General features: G+C 46.0%; 1 protein-coding gene and 1 long non-coding RNA gene across 4 annotated transcripts in view; one reads left to right on the forward strand and one right to left on the reverse strand.

Annotated features, from left to right (window-relative positions):
- Positions 1–375: 375 nt before the first annotated feature.
- On the reverse strand, positions 376–17,381 carry LOC128327635 (uncharacterized). Of its 3 annotated transcripts, XR_008308711.1 has the most exons (6): positions 17,244–17,381; positions 16,691–16,776; positions 12,495–12,566; positions 11,412–11,522; positions 3,357–3,454; positions 376–679 (listed from the first exon to the last, which is right to left on the reverse strand). It is a non-coding gene; the product is annotated as an uncharacterized LOC128327635 (long non-coding RNA). The 3 variants fall into 3 exon arrangements; XR_008308712.1 differs by lacking the exon at positions 11,412–11,522; XR_008308710.1 differs by lacking the exons at positions 11,412–11,522; positions 12,495–12,566 and adding an exon at positions 14,073–14,150.
- PDGFB (platelet derived growth factor subunit B) overlaps positions 3,245–17,812 on the forward strand; it is a 62,813-nt gene continuing 48,245 nt past the window's right edge. The window contains exon 1 of the mRNA XM_053256672.1: positions 3,245–3,480. Coding sequence (XP_053112647.1) covers positions 3,367–3,480 — 114 coding nt within the window. The 5' untranslated portion in view covers positions 3,245–3,366. The remainder of the gene's footprint in view (positions 3,481–17,812) is intronic.

The following is a 17,812-nucleotide window of genomic DNA, read 5'->3' on the forward strand; positions in this document are numbered from 1 at the left end:
ATGCAACATCATAGCATCGCTCCATTTCCTGGTGCATTACAGGATAAGGCCAGGGAAGGAAAGGTGGTGATTTGAAACACTACCACTGCAGATGCTCAGAAGGCAGCCAATTTCTTTGGAGCCAGATCTTCATTAAAAGGTATGTCCCTCCCGCCCCTGCAATACTATTCAGTACAATATTGATACGATTCAGTATTGTATCAAATCATCTACTGATAATTGGAGATATTTCTCATCAGAACTGTTTCCAATGAAAAATGTCACAAGAGGGTTTGGATCTCCTCAAACTGGATTATTGGTCCAACATGATGCACAGCCCTACTAGTTTGTTAATTTAGCAGACAGGCCAGAGTCTTTTAATTGCAAGTGGCTCTTTACAAGCTTTATTGTGCTCAGTCCTCCAACAACCCTGAGAATAGAGCTACTATTGTTCCCATGATAAGAGAGCCACCATTGTTCCCATTTCAAGACGAGAAATGATCTCCACAATTCATGGCAGATGTAAGACTTGGATCCAGATCTCTTAGATCTAAGCTCAACCCTTTCCCTACAAGATCACACAGGCATTTTGATATTATGCAGAATTCTCATTTCAGTCATGAGAACTCTGTAACGTCTTGTGGGCACTTTGTATCTGATCCGTCTTGATCGGTTTCTCCACTGGCCACATGCTGTTTCACTAAATAAAAGAATGAAAAACCAGTTAAAATTTCCCCAGATTAAAAGCCCCAGTGTAAAGACTCACTCATACCTGGACTAGGAGGTAGATGGATGAAGGAAATGTAGGGATGTTAGAGAGACTGAGAAAAAAGGAGGGGTGTCAGACCAAACTTGTCCATGATCAACAGAAACATGTGGTGCAGCTCTTGCTGGACAGTACCATGTCAGCAGACAGGTTAAATCATGTTTAAATGCTTCTCCTTTCTGCATATAGAAGCAAGCAAAAAAACCTCCTTTCTGGCATACTAATTTTCTAGGGATGCTGGTTGTTTGTTTTAACACAGTGAAGCACTCAGTCGATCAGTTCCCAGTCTGCAGTCTGGAATGGCCAAAGCTTCACCACATGGTTCTGCTGATAATGTGGCTCAGTTCATGAGAGGAGAGATGGTCTTGTGGTTAGCAAACATGACTTGTCCCCTTAGCTAAGCAGGGTCCACCCTGGTTGCATATGATTGGGAGGTTAGAAGTGTGAGCACTGTGAGATATTCCCCTCAGGGGATGGGGCCGCTCTGGGAAGAGCATCTAGGTTCCAAGTTCCCTCCTTGGCATCTCCAAGTTAGTGAGCTAGATAGACCACTGGTCTATCCAGCTCAGTATTGTCTTCACAGACTGGCAGCAGCTTCTCCAAGGTGGCAGGCAGGAATCTCTCTCAGCCCTAGCTCAGTATATGGCAACTCCCTATGTTCCTATGGACTCACATCTTCTGATTTTCTCCCTTACATATGTCTTACAACAGGTTCACATATTGTGACTGCCATATGGAGATTTAAATGGCTCTGCATGGCAAGCAGGGGATGTGCAATGGCTCCCCGCATGGATTAGGTCATTCTCACCATTTCCTAACAATTCTGTGATGGTGGGATCTGAATATCACCCCACACCAATGACTCACCATGCAACAGTGGCTACCATATGGAGCTATTTAAGGTTGCCTTCCTGAATTAGTTTTAATGAGACTAGCCTTCAATGATGCATGTGGGGAAACAACACTGAAATTGGTTCCAAGTACATGCAGGGCTGCCTTATATGGAGTCAGACCATTAGTCCATCTAGGTCAGTATATTGTCTATGCTGATGGGCAGCAGCTCTCCAGAGTTTCAAACTGGAGCCTTTCCCAAGGATTGGACCTTGGACCTTTTGAGTGCCAACCATGTTCTCTACCACTGAGCTATGACCCCATCCCCAGGGAAAACTTAGCAATTTTCTGAATACATTGGGGGGAAACAACCTTAAGACCAGCAAGATCAAAAATGAGATGACACCTTAAATACTAAGTGGCTTATTTTGTAGCAACATGAGCTTTTTCAAAGGAGCAAATAATCTGATCTGCACCTGACAAACCAGTGGTGACCACAGAATTGCTCACTGTAGCAATGAATCAGGCTTTGAGGCAATGAAGCTGGCCTGTAGTGACATTGGCACTGCATTTTCCACATGGGGGAGTATTCGTCATGTTTTGTGAGCTCGTAATCCTTAGTCGCATTCGAACAGATTGCACTCAGGAGATGCCACCTGGAAGAGACTTCCTGGGACATCCAGTCAGCTTTCACTGAAACATACACTCTGCGGTCAACATATAACGAGAGATACATCCTGTTTTCTATACTGGACAGCCCTCCCAGGGAGCTCAGAGCAAATCCAAGGGACCAACAGGTGAAGAAGGGGAGAGCTCCTTGCTCAACACCTAAGAGCAGTCAGCTGCCATTGAATTAGATAAAGGCAAGACACCAGAGAGTTGCATTGGGCAATTCAACCATATTAATTACCTATCTTGATTTTGGTTTTATGGGTGGAGCTCATCCTCAACCTTAAGAAGACTGGTAGTCTGATTCCAGGGGTGAGGGTGGCCAGAGAAGAAAGCCAGGTCCTACACTAAGACCGACCAGAACCTATCATCAAAAGAAGACAGTCATGAACCTAGTTCTTTAGGGCCAGGAGGCCTGAGCTGTGAAGGAATGTGCTGGGGCCCACCTTGCCAAGGAAAGAGTGACATCAACTGCTGTCCCTTTGTGGTACTTAAAACAACAACATGAGAACGACTCACCTGGAGTGTTGTTTATGGAACCTATGAACATGCAGGACTCATTTGATGTGGAATTATTGTCCTGGGGAGAGGAGAGCCCAACACCCCCCCTTTTCTCTCCCTTCCTTCTCTATTTTTGTTGCTTCACGTTATCCCAAATTCCCTTAACTTAATATCCTCTTTGGCAGGGGATAGAATGGGTAGGTTTATGGGGACAATAAAAGGGTTTGTGGGGAAAGGTGGGACTTGGAAGTGACTTGTGGGTGGACTACTGCTAGTTTGAAACCTCTGTTTATTTTATAAGGGAAAATGAGAAGCGTTAATAACAAAAAACGGAAATTGGAAAGACTCATTATCTTTTAAAAAATATTTGATGAAAAACAAAAATATAGTTTGTTGGCAGTCAGCACCCATCCACCTGGATGTTTACCTGAGTGCTCAGCATCTTCTGAAATTTTTAAGAGTCATTTTCTCCCTTCCTTCTTGGATCGGAGATGCAGCAGGGGTCTGGCTGGAGGCGGAAGGAGTGGGGTACGCTATATGTGGTGGTAGGGTGTGCTTGTGTGTGGGGAGAAATGCAACTCCTTTTGATTTTCACATCTCTTTATTTTACCTCATGAGTCATGTCATCATGTTCTCAGGAGCTGAGTAACTGCCGGGTCTATTTTTACTCTTGTTCAGCAGGCTTCCTTTTCTCAGCTGCTGCTGCTGCTGCAAAGGTGAAGGACATGAAGATGGTGAGTTGGGGGAAGGAGGGTTATAACAGGGAAGGGACAGAGGGGTGGGGTGGTTGGAAAAAGGGGAAAGATGCATGTGTGCCCCCCCTCCCCACAGTTAGGAAAAAATAATGTGTTAATATCTTCAAAGAACAGGATGTGATGCATGTCATAAACAAATATATATATTGTTATATTTGGGGTGGTGTGGGAGGGGGCAGGGGGAGACATGCCTTTCCAGTGTTATTTGGCACTTCGGAAAAATAAAGAAGGAAATCAAAATGTTTTTTTCCTTCCATCAAAACAGGAAAAGGGGGGGGATATACATCATCAATTGCTCCTCAGGAAGGGGAGAAAGGGTTCCCTTGTGTCCTGGAGCTGGAGAGAAAAAAGTGTGTGTGTGTGTGTGTGTGTGTGTGTCCAGTCTTCCCCACCCCCACAGAAAGCTTTTATTCCCTGTGCATCTTTTGCTGTTACATCCTTGGAGCTGGGTCCATAGCTCAGTGGCAGGGTATCTGCTTTGCTCACAGGTGGTCCCAGGTTCAATTCTTGGCATCTCCAGGTAGGGTTGGGAAAGACTCCTGCCTGCAGCCTTGGAGAGCTACTGCCAGTCAGTGTAGACAATACTGAGCTGAATGGACCAATGGTCCAATTTGGTATAAGGCACCTTCCTGTGTTCCATCGGGAGATTACAGCAGCACCCTCAAGTTCACATATCATGCATCATTTGCTCCTTAACACCCTTTAGTCACTCAGTGATGCTCAACAATTAAAGTAGTGAAAGGGTGCATCTTTCCCAGGCTTCCTGTACATTTTTTAAAAAGGATTAAATGTAATTCTCATTCACTCTAACAACTGTATGTGAGCAGAGGGCGATATCTCATTAATAAAAATGCAGAGCACAAGGTTGTGATAATTGTGTCCATGGTGCAAAACATGTCTAATGACTAAAACCCCTAAAATGGGGTTGAGGGTTGCTAGCCTTGATAGGTAGCATGGCAATTCCCTTTTTCCTATTCCCTTCTACATGACCACACATGTTCATGTAGCTTTTTGTGGGGTGGGGAGGGGAGGATGTGGTTGCCTTTAGGAGTCAAATTATTTGGACCAGAAGCTGCTTGCAATCTGGTTCAGTCAATTTCACATCATCTTGGAATTCCGTAGGATCAGGGTATCCAGGGGTGTTGCTAGGCACTTAAAAGATCAGGGCCTAGGCCCAGAGAGCCTGACTCGTGCACACTGATCCCCATATTTTTGTATTTATTTCTTGTGCCTTCTCCATACCACCCTCCCAATTGCACACACACCCCTTTTCGGCTTTGCATAGGACTTTGCATTTAGTGTTTTTACATGCAAATTGCTGGCTCTGGCAAACACCTGGCTGCTAAACTGAGTTTAGCAGATACCTGGCTGCTAAATTGAACTAGAAAGTGTTTTAAAGTTAGCAAAAAGCTGGCTCACGCTCTGCAGCTGTCCCTCCAGCTCGCCCAAGCACTACTGCAGCAGCAGCAATGTGTCAGGGATCCGGGGCAACCAGAAAAACACTGAGGGCTTGTGCCCCAGGGACTCAGGACAAAAACCGCCAATGAGGGAGTCCTATGATTATTTCGGTCCCATGAAATTAGAAAAAGAACAGAGCACTGAGCCTTATTCTCCAACAGCAAGCCTGAGCCCCCACATAGCTGTACCGTTCAAAGCTACCTACAAAGGAAAATAGGAAGATGCCTTATACCAAGACACTGGTCCATCTAGCTCAGTATTGTCTATACTGACCTCTCCAAGATTTCAGGCGGGAATTTCTCTCAGCCCTACTTGGAGATGCCAAGATGTGAACTTGGGACCTTCTGCATGCAAGCAGATATTCTGTGACTGAGCTACCCATAGGTGGCATACTTGGGCCTCCCATCCAGGCACTAACCACACAAAGACCTGCTTAGTTTCAGCAAGGTGGCTGAGGTACAGTCGCATTCCCTAAGGGGAATCTCTTACAGCAGACATAAAGTGCTCACATGTAGCCTGCCATCCAAATGCAAACCAGGACAGACCCTACTTAGCAAAGGGGACAACTCATGCTCACTACTACAAGGCCAGTTCTCCTCCCTGATGGATAAGGGTCAATGCCACAATAATACCAAGAGGGAAACCACTTCTGCTGTTTCAGGGGGGGAAACCATCATGTGGCCTTGGATTTGCTTGCAAGGCTCCCTTTGCTTGATTTCCTAACCCCACTGTCAGGGACCTCTCAAGGAAGGGTAGAAGAGTAGCCATTGCGCTTTGGGCAAATAAATAATCCATCCCAGTCAAGTGAATGAAAGAGAAGAAGTAAAGGGTCAGGAGAAGCTTCTGTCAGGCTCCGGCAGCAACTCTCGGCCTAGGTGGCATCTTCTGCTCCTACATGCCAAGAGAATAGCTTTCCCCTCCTTAATACCTGAAAAGACTTTGGAGCTCAAGGGCCTCTTTTATCCTCCCAGTTCCTGGAATTCAGCATAAAGACCACAGTCTATTCAAATGCCAAACACCCTTTAATTCTCTAATCCAACCCACACAATGTCAACACTCCCCACCCCCATTCTCCCTCCCTCCTATAAAGCTAATAAAATAAGCTGCCTTTGGGTATAATTTCCAAGGCAGGCTAATGTGACTGAGGAGGTCTGAGTTAAAAATATGGAATGCCATTCTGATTTTCTTGACCCAAGCTGGAGTAAGCCCACTGAAAACCAGCAGAAGTGCCATATGTGTGGAACCTCAAGGGGCTACCACCATCCCATGGTGCTTCATTCATCACATTTATGCTAGAAAGATAGGATTACGATATATTTAAGTGTAATAAAATATTGGCATATGAAATAATATTAATTTGGTTTGGGAGCTCAAGCCTGCCTAGAAGTCTTGTGGTAGCAAGCATGACTTGTCCCCTTAGCTAAGCAGGGTCCACCCTGCTTGCATATGAATGGGAGACTAGAAGTGTGAGCACTGTAAGATATTCCCCTCAGGGGATGGAGCCACTCTGGGAAGAGCAGAAGGTTCCAGGTTCCCTCCCTGGCATCTCCAAGATGGGGCTGAGAGAGATTCCTGCCTGCAACCTTGGAGAAGCTGCTGCCAGTCTGTGAAGACAATACTGAGCTAGATAGACCAATGGTCTGACTCAGTATATGGCAGTTTCCTGTGGTGTTCCTATGTTGATCTAGAAGCTGTACAAGTCTGCTGCACTGGGCAGGGGGTTCGACTAGAAGACCTCCGAGGCCTCTTCCAACTTCAGTATTATAGGAACATAGGAAGCTGCCTTACACTGAGTCAGACCATTGGTCCATCTAGCTCAGTATTGTCTACACAGATTGGCAGCAGCTTCTCCAAGTTTGCAGGCCGAAGTCATTCCCAGCCCTATCTGGAGATGCCAGGGGATGAGCCTGGGGCCTTCTGCATGCAAGTATGCAGATGCTATTCCACTGAACTATAATTCCATCCCCTAAGCCTAAGGGGAATATCTTACTGTACCCACAAGTAATCTCCCAGCCAAATACAAACCAAGGGGGACCCTGTTAGCAAAGGGAACAATTCATGTTCACTACCACAAGACCAGCTCTCTGAATAATACTGAACATGTATATAATACTTTACATGTATTAACTAATTTCAAAGCTTACAACAACAATATAAGGTATGTTAGTATTCTTAACCCCATACAGTATTGCAGACAGGGCGGAGGCTAAAGTGGAAAGTGTAGCTTGCCTAAGGCCACCTGGCCAATTTTTGACTTGAATCTACTGCTGTCTTCTAGGCACTAAACCTAGCAATGGTGACAATGTCTATTTGCAACAGGGTCATTTGCAGCAAGCTCTGCAACCTGATCTCATCTAAGGTCCCACAAGAGCCCTACATGGTTCCCATTTTACAAATGAGGAACTGAAGTCACAATATATGGCTTGCCCAAAGCCAAATAATGTGACTCATCGCAGATGGGAGGTGATGAACCGAGTCCCCCCAGATGATCCAGTTCCGGTTTACTGAGCCACACTGGCAGTCACTTCCATAACATTTATTTTTCCTTCATGTTTGCTTGGACTTCCACATAATACCAGCCTGATGTGTTGATCTCAACTGCAGGGAACTCCATAATCTCCTGGAGAGTCTAGAAAAAATACTGCTGTCCATGTTACACTGTTCATACATGGCCCTGGATATCACAGGGTAGATCTCATCCTTTACACCCAGAAGGTTGCAGGTTCAATCCCTCATATACCAGGTAGGGATTGGAAAGATACATCTGGAACTACAGAGAGCTAAACAAAAGAGGGACCAATGGTCTCTCAGCAGAAGTCATAGGAAACATAGGAAACTGCCATATACTGAGTCAGACCATTGGTCTATCTAGCTCAGTACTGTCTTCACAGACTGGCAGCGGCTTCTCCAAGGTTGCAGGCAGGAATCTCTCTCAGCCCTATTTTGGAGAAGCCAGGGAGGGAACTTGAAACCTTCTGCTCTTCCCAGAGTGGCTCCATCCCCTGAGGGGAATATCTTGCAGTCCTCACACATCAAGTCTCCCATTCAGATGCAACCAGGGCAGACCCTGCTTAACTAAGGGGACAAGTCATGCTTGCTACCACAAGACCAGCTCTCCTCTCCGTCAGTTTGATATGTTCACAGATGACTCCTGAGAGTAAAAGAGTGCCCAAGAATCCCCAACATAACATGTGAGCCAGCTTCTAGGGGGAGAAGGAAGCTGGAAAACCCCCAATAATAACTTTCTGTTTACTAAGAGTCCTGGTAGGGGGACTTTTTCTTTTGCAGCAAAGCAACACTGGGCAAGCAGTTGTATTTGAAAGACAGAGAGGTCATCCACACAATCAAAAACTTTGTTTTACCCAGGTTTGGGAGTTGTGTGTGCTCCCAATTTTCAGTTGTGTAGAAGCAAGGTAGGAGGAAAACCATGATTATGTGGAAGCAAGGTAGGAGGAAAACCATGATTATGTGGAAGCAAGGTAGAAGGAAAACCTCGGTAGTTTTTCCTCCTACCTTACTTCCACACAATCACTGCTACCCAGGTTTTCCTCTGACCTTCTTTCCACACAACCCAAAACTGGAAGCACACACAGCTCCCAAGCCCAGGCAGAACACAGTTTCTGATTATGTGAGTGACCTCACTGGAAACTATTTTAGCTTCTAGGCATATGTGCCCTGAAGATGAAGTGACTTTATAACAACAGGGTACTCAGACTATCAGCCATGACCTCACTAGATCAGGGGTTCCCAACTTTGAGTCACCAGCTAGTGGTGGACTACAACTCCAATCATCCCCAGCCACATTGTAGCTGGGCATGATGGGAGTTGTAGTCCAACGATATCCAGCAATCCAAAGCTGGGAACCCCTGCACTAGGTAATCTTTGGCAAGCTACTTTTTCTCAGCTTTTTATCTGAAATACAGGGCTGCTGTAAGGATTACTGAGATAATGGATGCAAATTACTTTGAATATTCAGAAAGCAGTATCTCAATGCTAAGAGTTTGTTGTGGAGGGATTCCCAAGTAAAGGAAACAAGCCTTCAAGCCTCCCTATGTAGCTTTAGCTTATAACATGAATTCATAGGTGCTTTGGAACAAACAGATCACCATAAAAACGGGTGAGCAATTTCCATGGGCCCACCACACACTTTTAAGGTAGGGCTGCCCAACTGTGGCCCTCCAGCTGGTTTTGGACTACAACTCCCATCATCCCCAGCCAATGGCCATTTGTCAGCTATGGTGGGAGCTGTAGTCCAAATCTGCAGGAGGGCTGCAGTTGCAGAGCCCTGATTTAAGGTGTCAGAGGAAACAGGACAGATCATCATCCCAGTGACTTGGCACTGTTTCCTGGCCCAGTCCAAACACACGGGAGAGGTACCAGGCAGTGTTCCCTCTAGCAGGGATTCCCAGATGTTGTTGACTACAACTCCCATAATCCCCAAGCATAAGCCATTGCAGCTAGGGATTCTGGGACTTGTAGTCAACGCCAGCTGGAAATCCCTGTTAGAGGGAACACTGGTACCAGGAGGTGCTGAAATTAATCTAGAACTTATCGATTTCATTTATTTATTATTATTATTATTATTATTATTATTATTATATTTATATCCTGCTCTTCCTCCAAGGAGCCCAGAGCGGTGTACTACATACTTGAGTTTCTCTTTCACAATAACCCTGTGAAGTAGATTAGGCTGAGAGAGAAGTGACTGGCCCAGAGTCACCCAGCTAGTTTCATGGCTGAATAGAGATTTGAACTCGGATCTCCCCGGTCCTAGTCCAGCACTCTAACCACTACACCACACTGGCTCTCATTTGTACACCTCCTTTCCTCAGAAGAGCTCAGGCCGATGTTTTGACCTCAATAATTCTACACAGGAAATCTATCACTGTGTGGCCATGTGCAAGAGAACTTGGTCCGCTGGAGAGCCTGCTGAGGAGGATGTCCATGGGGGAAGCCGCCACAGGTCCCATCATTCACTGCCTCCACTGTGGTCCACCCCACTGCCTTCCGCCTGCCACCTCCCACCGCGGTTAGCAGCTGCTGTGGCCAATAAAAGGAAGCAAGCCGGTTGCCTCGCAATATAATGGCATCACCACCTAATGTCTAGGGGCCGGGTGGTGGCAATGTTATTATATTGTGCCATGGCTAGCTTGCTTCCTTTTGCCAATGGTGACAGCTGCAGAGGCCAGTGGCAGCCAATGGTTGGGGGCTGAGTGCAGAGGCTGAAGCAGCGGGGTCGTGGCATCAGCAGCCGCCAACCAAAAAATCTGGACAGGGGCTGTTGCCAATGTCACTATGCCACTGATCCTACAAGATAGATTAGGGTAAAAGACTGTGATCTGCTGAAGGCCACCCTCTGAGGTTATAGCCAAGCAAGGATTTGAACCTGGGTTTCCCATGTCTAAGTCCAGCTTTCTTGCCATTACATCACGATGGTTCTCTCTATGGCACTCTAGGGTGGGGTGGGCAGACTTTAGGTTTGCGGGATCATCTTTGGTTTTTTGCTAGAACCCCCCTAAGGTCCACCAGCTGGAGTCAAGTCCAAAACAGCAGCTGGGGGCAGAGACAGCGTACACTTAGAATTAAGTAACAGGTTGCCTCTGAGCTCTTGCTCAACCCCAGTATGTTATTTTAGTACCAGAATTGTGCTCACAGTTATTCTACACAAAGTCCACTCTGGGTTTTCTCCCAAACTTTACTCATTTCAGCAGCAGCTTTTTTTTTTTTTAAGCCTTTTTGTTGTGACTGTTAAAACAATTGGGGAATCAGAAACCCTTGCTTATCAACTTGATTACTTAGAGATGTATTATTAGATCCTGATCTGATCACACCCGTTTCTAGAGAAACACCACCATATACTCCTTGAGAACCACTGCTTTAAAGAACCTGGCTACCTTACATATGTCCCTGCCTCCATCTTGTCCAAATCTGGCTGGAAAAACCTTCGACAGGGACAGACAATCTGTACCCTGCCCATGTCAAATAAATGGAATAAGCAGCACTGACCGTTTAAGAAGCTTTAAATATTATTTATCTCTGGCCCCATCCAGGGCTATAGGTGGATAGTCTGTTTCCAAACATCCTCTTCCTCATTGTCTGAAGAATCAGTCAGAATTAGCTTCTCTCTAAAGCCATGCTTCTAAAAATTCCTCCCAGTATCATCCACGTGTAAATAAATAACCTACTTCTCATCTCAGCTCCCACGTAATTGAGCCGGATATGGAAAAGACAGCACACCAAGGGCTCAAAAATACAACCTGAGATTTCCGACAGTCTTGTGCCACAGAAATGCCAAAGCTGCTGGTAAGTTAGGCCTAGCCTCCAAATCACATTCTATTTGATATACACAAAAGGGACTGCAGACTAGACCTCACCGTAGCACTCATGGTTCCTTGTCTGGATAAGGGGATTGCCGATAGTGACCTTCAGGTATAATCCTTCGAGAAACCCACCTAAATGAACAATAATACTGTTGTTTGGAGCTATGTCTAAATTGGGATGGTTGTTAGCTTCCCTTTCTCATATGGTAGCCACCCTGAGAACAGATCTAGTCAAACGATGGCCTGGAAATGTAACAAACAAAACACATTATCAACATGTGTTAAAGGCACACCATCTTGGATTTCAACTAAACGAACTAGCACATATTCATGTTTCAGTTGTGACCTCATTGACTTCAATGAGGCTGTTCTCATGCACTGGCAAATCCAGGCCTAAAAAGGGTTCCAACCCACCAAGGAGCCCCACCTGTTAGCCAGGGTTAAAGGCACTAGCATGCACCCGGGCTAACTGATCGTGTGTTGTGCCGAGAGGCTTCATGCAGCACCCAGACACCAGCAGCTTCCTGGCCCATGCTGGGGGAATCCCCATAATGCCCAGCACACTTGCATGGTGCATTATGGGAGTTCCAGGGGCTGGGGATGTCCCAGGCCACGACCCTCCGCACCGCGGGCAGCTGCTGGCAATAGTCTAGGTGGGCAATACACCCACGCAGGGAGAGAACAGAGGGATCGTCTGCGGGGAGGTAAGTGCAAGCAGCCTTCCTCCCTGCTCTCCCTAGAGCCCTTTCTCACCGATTGTGAGAAACATTCAAGGAAATATATATATATATATATATATATATATATATATATATATATACACACACACACACACACACACACACACACACACACACACACACATCACTTTTGGTATATATACCAAATATATATTAAAACCAATGAATATAAAACCACAGTCCATATTAGAGAGAGAGAGAAATTGAGGTATATATCAGATCAGATATGAAACTGGTTTATGCATTTCTCAGATCTATAATTCCAGTGAAAGGCTTACATGGCTCCCTACACAAATTCATTTTAAAAATGGCTCTTCCAATTTCTATCTTGGTGTGCCTCAAGTAGAGACCACTGCTATCACAGGGAGTGGATAATGTGCCTGATCCATCGGCTCTCTTGTATCAACCTACCAGATTCTGAACATGTCTACTCCCAAGTACACTCCAGTAAGTGAGTTCAGTTGAGACTTATTACCTATGGTTAGGACTATAATTGATGTTTCCCACAGCAATTCTCCGGCGGGTAACGAGGGCCACCTGTATTCTCCTACATGAGATAAAAGATATCCAACTGAACTATTTAGAACTAACAAATTTCTTGTGGGCAATAATTTGCAATACAAATGGGGTGAGTTGCAATAAGCATATGCTGTACAGCCCACATGTCATTGTATACGGGTGTTTTGGGCCTGGAGCAGGGAGATCTTGGGTTCAAACATACATGATATGAATGGTAAGGGCACTGTGGAGTCACACTTGTAGCTTGTCCACAGGTGAACTTGAGCAAAATGGGTTTACCCCACAAGAGAGCTTGGCCGCCCTAGAAGGAAAAAACAGTGAAAGCCCCTTGCTGCCATCAGGCTTTCCCATGAATGTATAGTGTTTACTATTATCTTCTTGCAACTTTGTTCCTTGCCACCATCAGATGATCCACAAAACAGAGGGACTTAGCAACTAGGGGTGGAGAGCTGGTCTTGCAGTAGCAAACATAAATTGTTCCACTTGCTCAGCAGGGTCCACCTTGGCTTACATTTGGATGGGTGACTACATGTGGGTGCTGTAAGATATTCCCCGTAGGGGATGTTGCCATAGCTCAGTGGAAGAACATCTGCCTGCTTGCAATGCGATGATCCCAGGTTAACTCCCTGGCATCTCCAGGTAGGACTGGGAGCGACTCCCACCTGTCATCTTGGAGAACGCGATGCTAGTCAGTGCAGACAATACTGAGCTGACCAATGGTCTGACTCAGTATAGGGCAGGCAGCTTCCTATATTCCTATGACTCGATATCTATATCCAGTTCTGCTACGCATAGTAATGCACATCCCTTGACTCCTAAGCAGCACTAGATTACATGAGACCATCACAGAGCCGTTTAGGAAATGAAGGGCTAAGCCAGATAGTGCCTGAACCTTAGGGATGCCATGCAGTCTAGAATCAAGCTCCTGGTCTACTGTGGCTGTCATGTAAACATGAGGCAGGAATTCTGGACACTACATGGATAGCAACCCCAACGTCCTAGGCAGAATAAAATTTCTGGTGCTGATAGTTGAGTGCCTGCCACAGCTGAGCAGAGGCTGGTTGTCAACTTAGCTGAGATGTCTGTGCCCTGCCAAGGTTCTTCGTCTTTGCAGCGTGAAGTATTTCTAAATCCCAGAGGTATAAAACTGAAATTAGAGCGTGCTCTACAAGCCAACATGTGTCTGACTATATCTGTGTGACAGAAAGAGAGAATGAGAAGCTTGTGCCATTTGTGAACATGTGCGAGTGTAGGCTGTCTAGAGAGGATGCAGTTGTGTCAGTATAAACATATGGATTTTTGTTGTGCTAACAGGCTGGTTGTGGGAGATATATGGTCTTATGGTGCTTTTAATTAAAAGCAAATAGGAAGGGATCCTTGGGATTAAACAACCCCTCTCTGCAACCATCACATGATCCATTTCCTCCCAGCTAAACTACTTCCTGTTTCACCCTTGATTACATCAGTGCCAAAAGGGGTGACACAATGAAACCAGCAGAAGGGCTCAGAATAGAAAGGGAAGTTTAGAACCAACCTCCATTTTTGTGGTGAGATGAGATGTCTTCAAAGTTACAGGAAGGGTCATCATCCTGGGCCCTTTTGTCTCCAGCACCTGTGTGGACAGCATATCCTACCCAACTCTTCATGGAACACAAAAAACTAGCACCCAGGGCAAAGGACCTCCAAAGACGAAGAACCACAAGATGGCTTTTAGGCTGTTTTGCAACATGACGCCTCTTTGCCTCAGGCAGTTTGTCTGAATCTTGGAGAATTTCTACAAGGCAGAGACAAATTAATTGGGGGCCCAATACTTGGTGGTTTAAAATACCCTAGCATATGGGCATATTAAAGGAGGGAAACACTAAATAACCAGACTACAGAGGGAGGCATGGCAGCTCAGATTATTCATCTTTAGGAACATAGGAAGCTACCATATACTGAATCAGACCATTGGTCCATCTAGCTCAGTATTGTCTTCACAGACTGGCAGCAGCTTCTCCAAGTTTGCAGGCAGGAATCTCTCAGCCCTATCTTGGAGAAGCCAGGGAGGGAACTTGGAACCTTCTGCTCTTCCCAGAGCAGCTCCATCCCCTGAAGGGAATATCTTACAGTGCTCACACTTCTAGTCTCCCATTCATATGCAACTAGGGTGGACCCTGATTAGCTAAGCTTGCATGACTAGCAGCCACTTGAAGTGAATGCTTCTTCCAGGTGATCCCCTAGAGCACTGACACCAAGCCCATAGGCAGTGCAGACAGAAGAAGCTCTCTTTCTGCATATGCACAACATCACACAGATTCCACAGTTGTTGGACTGCACTGGAAATAACACCAACCTGCAGGAAACCCCTAATATTGTATGCATATGTTAAAAAAAGGTGGAAGACTGCTTCTTTTGTGAGGCAGTTGCAACAGGCAGTAGATTACTAGGGTAACCAGCCAGGTGGGGAGTTGCCCTCTGCCACCAGAGCAGTTCTTTGGGACTAATGTAACCCGGACTAATCTAACCCTTGCAACTGGTGCAAGAAGCACCTCTCCCTCTCACACCCCTTGCAAGACTTGTGAGAAGCACCGGGAGGGAGAAAGAGGCTGATCCTGCTGGCAACCTCCTTTCGTCCCTGCTCCCATGCAACTTTCAAAGCTTGCAAGGGTCGGTTCTGAAAGAGGGCTGGTTCCCACCAGAGTCACGGGGCAGCATTTGGCGCCTCGTCTCAGAGCCCCACAATACCTTGGGCCACCCCTAATAGGGTGCTTAGCTTTAGGAATCCAAACAAGCAGCAAGGCTTCTGAGTACATCTGATTGTAGATGATCTAGGGTTTTTAAAAATAGCTCCACTTTATCTACTTTTCCTTACATAGGAATATAGGAAGCTGCCATATACTGAGTCAGACCATAGGTCCATCCTGCTCAGTATTGTCCACACAGACTGGCAGCGGCTTCTCCAAGGTTGCAGGCAGGAATCTCTCTCAGCCCTATCTTGGAGGGGCCAGGGAGGGAACTTGGAACCTAGATGCTCTTCCCAGAGCAGCTCCATTCCCTAAGGGGAATATTTTACATTACAGTGCTCACACTTGCAGTCTTCCTTCATATGCAACCAGGGCAGATCCTGCTTAGCTAAGGGGACAAGTCATGCTTGCTGCCACAAGACCAGCTCTCTTCCCTTCCTGAATCTTTCCCTTTTTTATCCTCACTACTCATCATCAGACCTGCTCCCAATTCCTGTCTTGTCCATCTAATGCAGAGAAGCACAGTGTCATTAAATTGTAATCATTGCAACTATACAGAGAGAAGGGTTGCTCTGAAAACAGTCACTCTCAAACATGGAAATGCAGCTAGAAAACAAGCATAGGTGCCATGGGTGCAATGGGTGACAGTGGGTGACAGTGCATGTCACCCTCACAAAAGGTGACAGTGACAGAGCATGTTCTTCACATGCAAAAGGTCCCAGGTTAGTCTCCAGAATCTCCAGGCTGGGTTGCAAAGGACCCCTGTCTGACACCCTGGAGGGCTGCTGCCAGTGTCAGGAAGACTGAATTAGATGGACCAGTGGTCTGACTCAGTGGGCGGTTTCACACAATCGCCAGCAAGCAAGCCTGGTGCCCAGGAAAATGTTGGGAACTGAGAGCATGTGAGTATCGTGCAAACCAGCCTGAGTCCAGTTCCAGATTCCAGCCGCCCAACATTCTCTACCCACTTGGAATCAAGATATGAAACTGGGCAAAGCAGGTTGGTTTAATCTTGGGTGGATGGCTCAGGAACCAGACTTGGGCAGATCTGCATGACACATCAGCCGGAAGCACGCTCTCTCGGTTCCCGACATTTCCCCTGGACACTGGACGTGCCAGCAGTCATATGAAGCCCCCCAACCGAAGGAAGCTTCATATGTTCATATATGTACAAACATCTTCCACCACTTCCTTGCACATGGATTCAGAACACACGTAAAGAAAAGGTTAACATCAAATATAATGCTAAGAGAGGATATAGTTAGGTAGGGAAATTGTGGTGGTGTTTTTAATAGAAAATGACGTCTCTGTCTTGCTTTCACCTATTAACTAATTGCCTCTACTTCCCCCAGCAAATATCTGCTGGCTCAACTTTCCCAAGCTGGGATGTTTATTGCATTGTGGAAATTACCATGCAACGAAATACCTTGCAGCGCTGAAAGTAGTGCCAAGTGCCAACCCCTCTGTGGATCTTGTTGTAACAACTTTTAGATTTACTTGGCTCTCTTCTCCCTATGTAGACAGATCAAAGATATTAAAAACTCTATCTTCCTTCAGAACCACTGAGGTGGCAGAGCTTTAAAAACACAAATTAATCTTGTCTCTGAAAACGCCTGAGCTTCAATATTAGGAGCCAAGAACAAAACACAACCCTGCTCTGATGAGAGCTACCCTCCCTTTATCACTCTGACCTAAAGGAAAGGTTTTCCCATCCCTTTGAAATCGGTGATGTTGCTCCATTCACCCTGTTTGTTATTGCAGGGAATTCTGGTGAGTACTGAATTGTGCCTCATCCCCGCCCGCCCCCCCCTTGATTCATAGCCAAGAGAGGAGTTACTTGCTAGCCTGTCTCCACCCCCTTTCTCCTTTAAAAGAAGGAACAACTGGAAGGGTGGCATCTTACTTTCTGGTAGACTCAAAACAAGACCCAAACTAGCTCTCTCCCTGGTGCTGCTGTCTCTCCTCCCACTCGGGCTTACCTTTTCTTTCTTGCTGCAACAGAGTGCAAGAGATCAGCGGTGGCAATTCCGTTCTGAGACTTAGCAAGACTTTGTGCACGCATGCAGGCTGCACCAGAGCCGTCTGCTCACCTGTCTGCAAACACAGCCATTCAAGCCTCAAACTCTCACCCCACCAAAGCTGCCAACGCTCTTTGGGAAGCAGCCTGAAACCGAAGTTTAACTTCAGAAGATTCAGCCGGAAAGGGGGACATGTTTTAAGGAGCTGTTAAAGAAGAAAGAGGGACTCTGAAGTGATTCCTCGAACATTTTCAGCATTTGAAGCTTAGTCTTTTAGAGGAATACTGCAAATAACTTTGCTTTTGCCAGCAGCAGACACGTTTTTTTCCCCTTTCAAGGCGGAAGACTTGCTTTTCTGTGGGCTGCCAAATCAAAGGAAATGTTGAGAGAGTTCTTCCAGTGAAGTACTGGGGGTGGGAAGAGATACCTCTTCTGGATGTGTAGGTTTTTGATGGGGGGCGTTTCCCCACTTTATTTCTTTAAGAGTCCCGTACACTTTCTCTCCTTCAAGAAGGAACCAGAAAAGTAAC

The sequence above is a fragment of the Hemicordylus capensis genome, chromosome 5 (assembly GCF_027244095.1).
Source record: "Hemicordylus capensis ecotype Gifberg chromosome 5, rHemCap1.1.pri, whole genome shotgun sequence".
Classification (NCBI taxonomy): Eukaryota; Metazoa; Chordata; class Lepidosauria; order Squamata; family Cordylidae; genus Hemicordylus; species Hemicordylus capensis.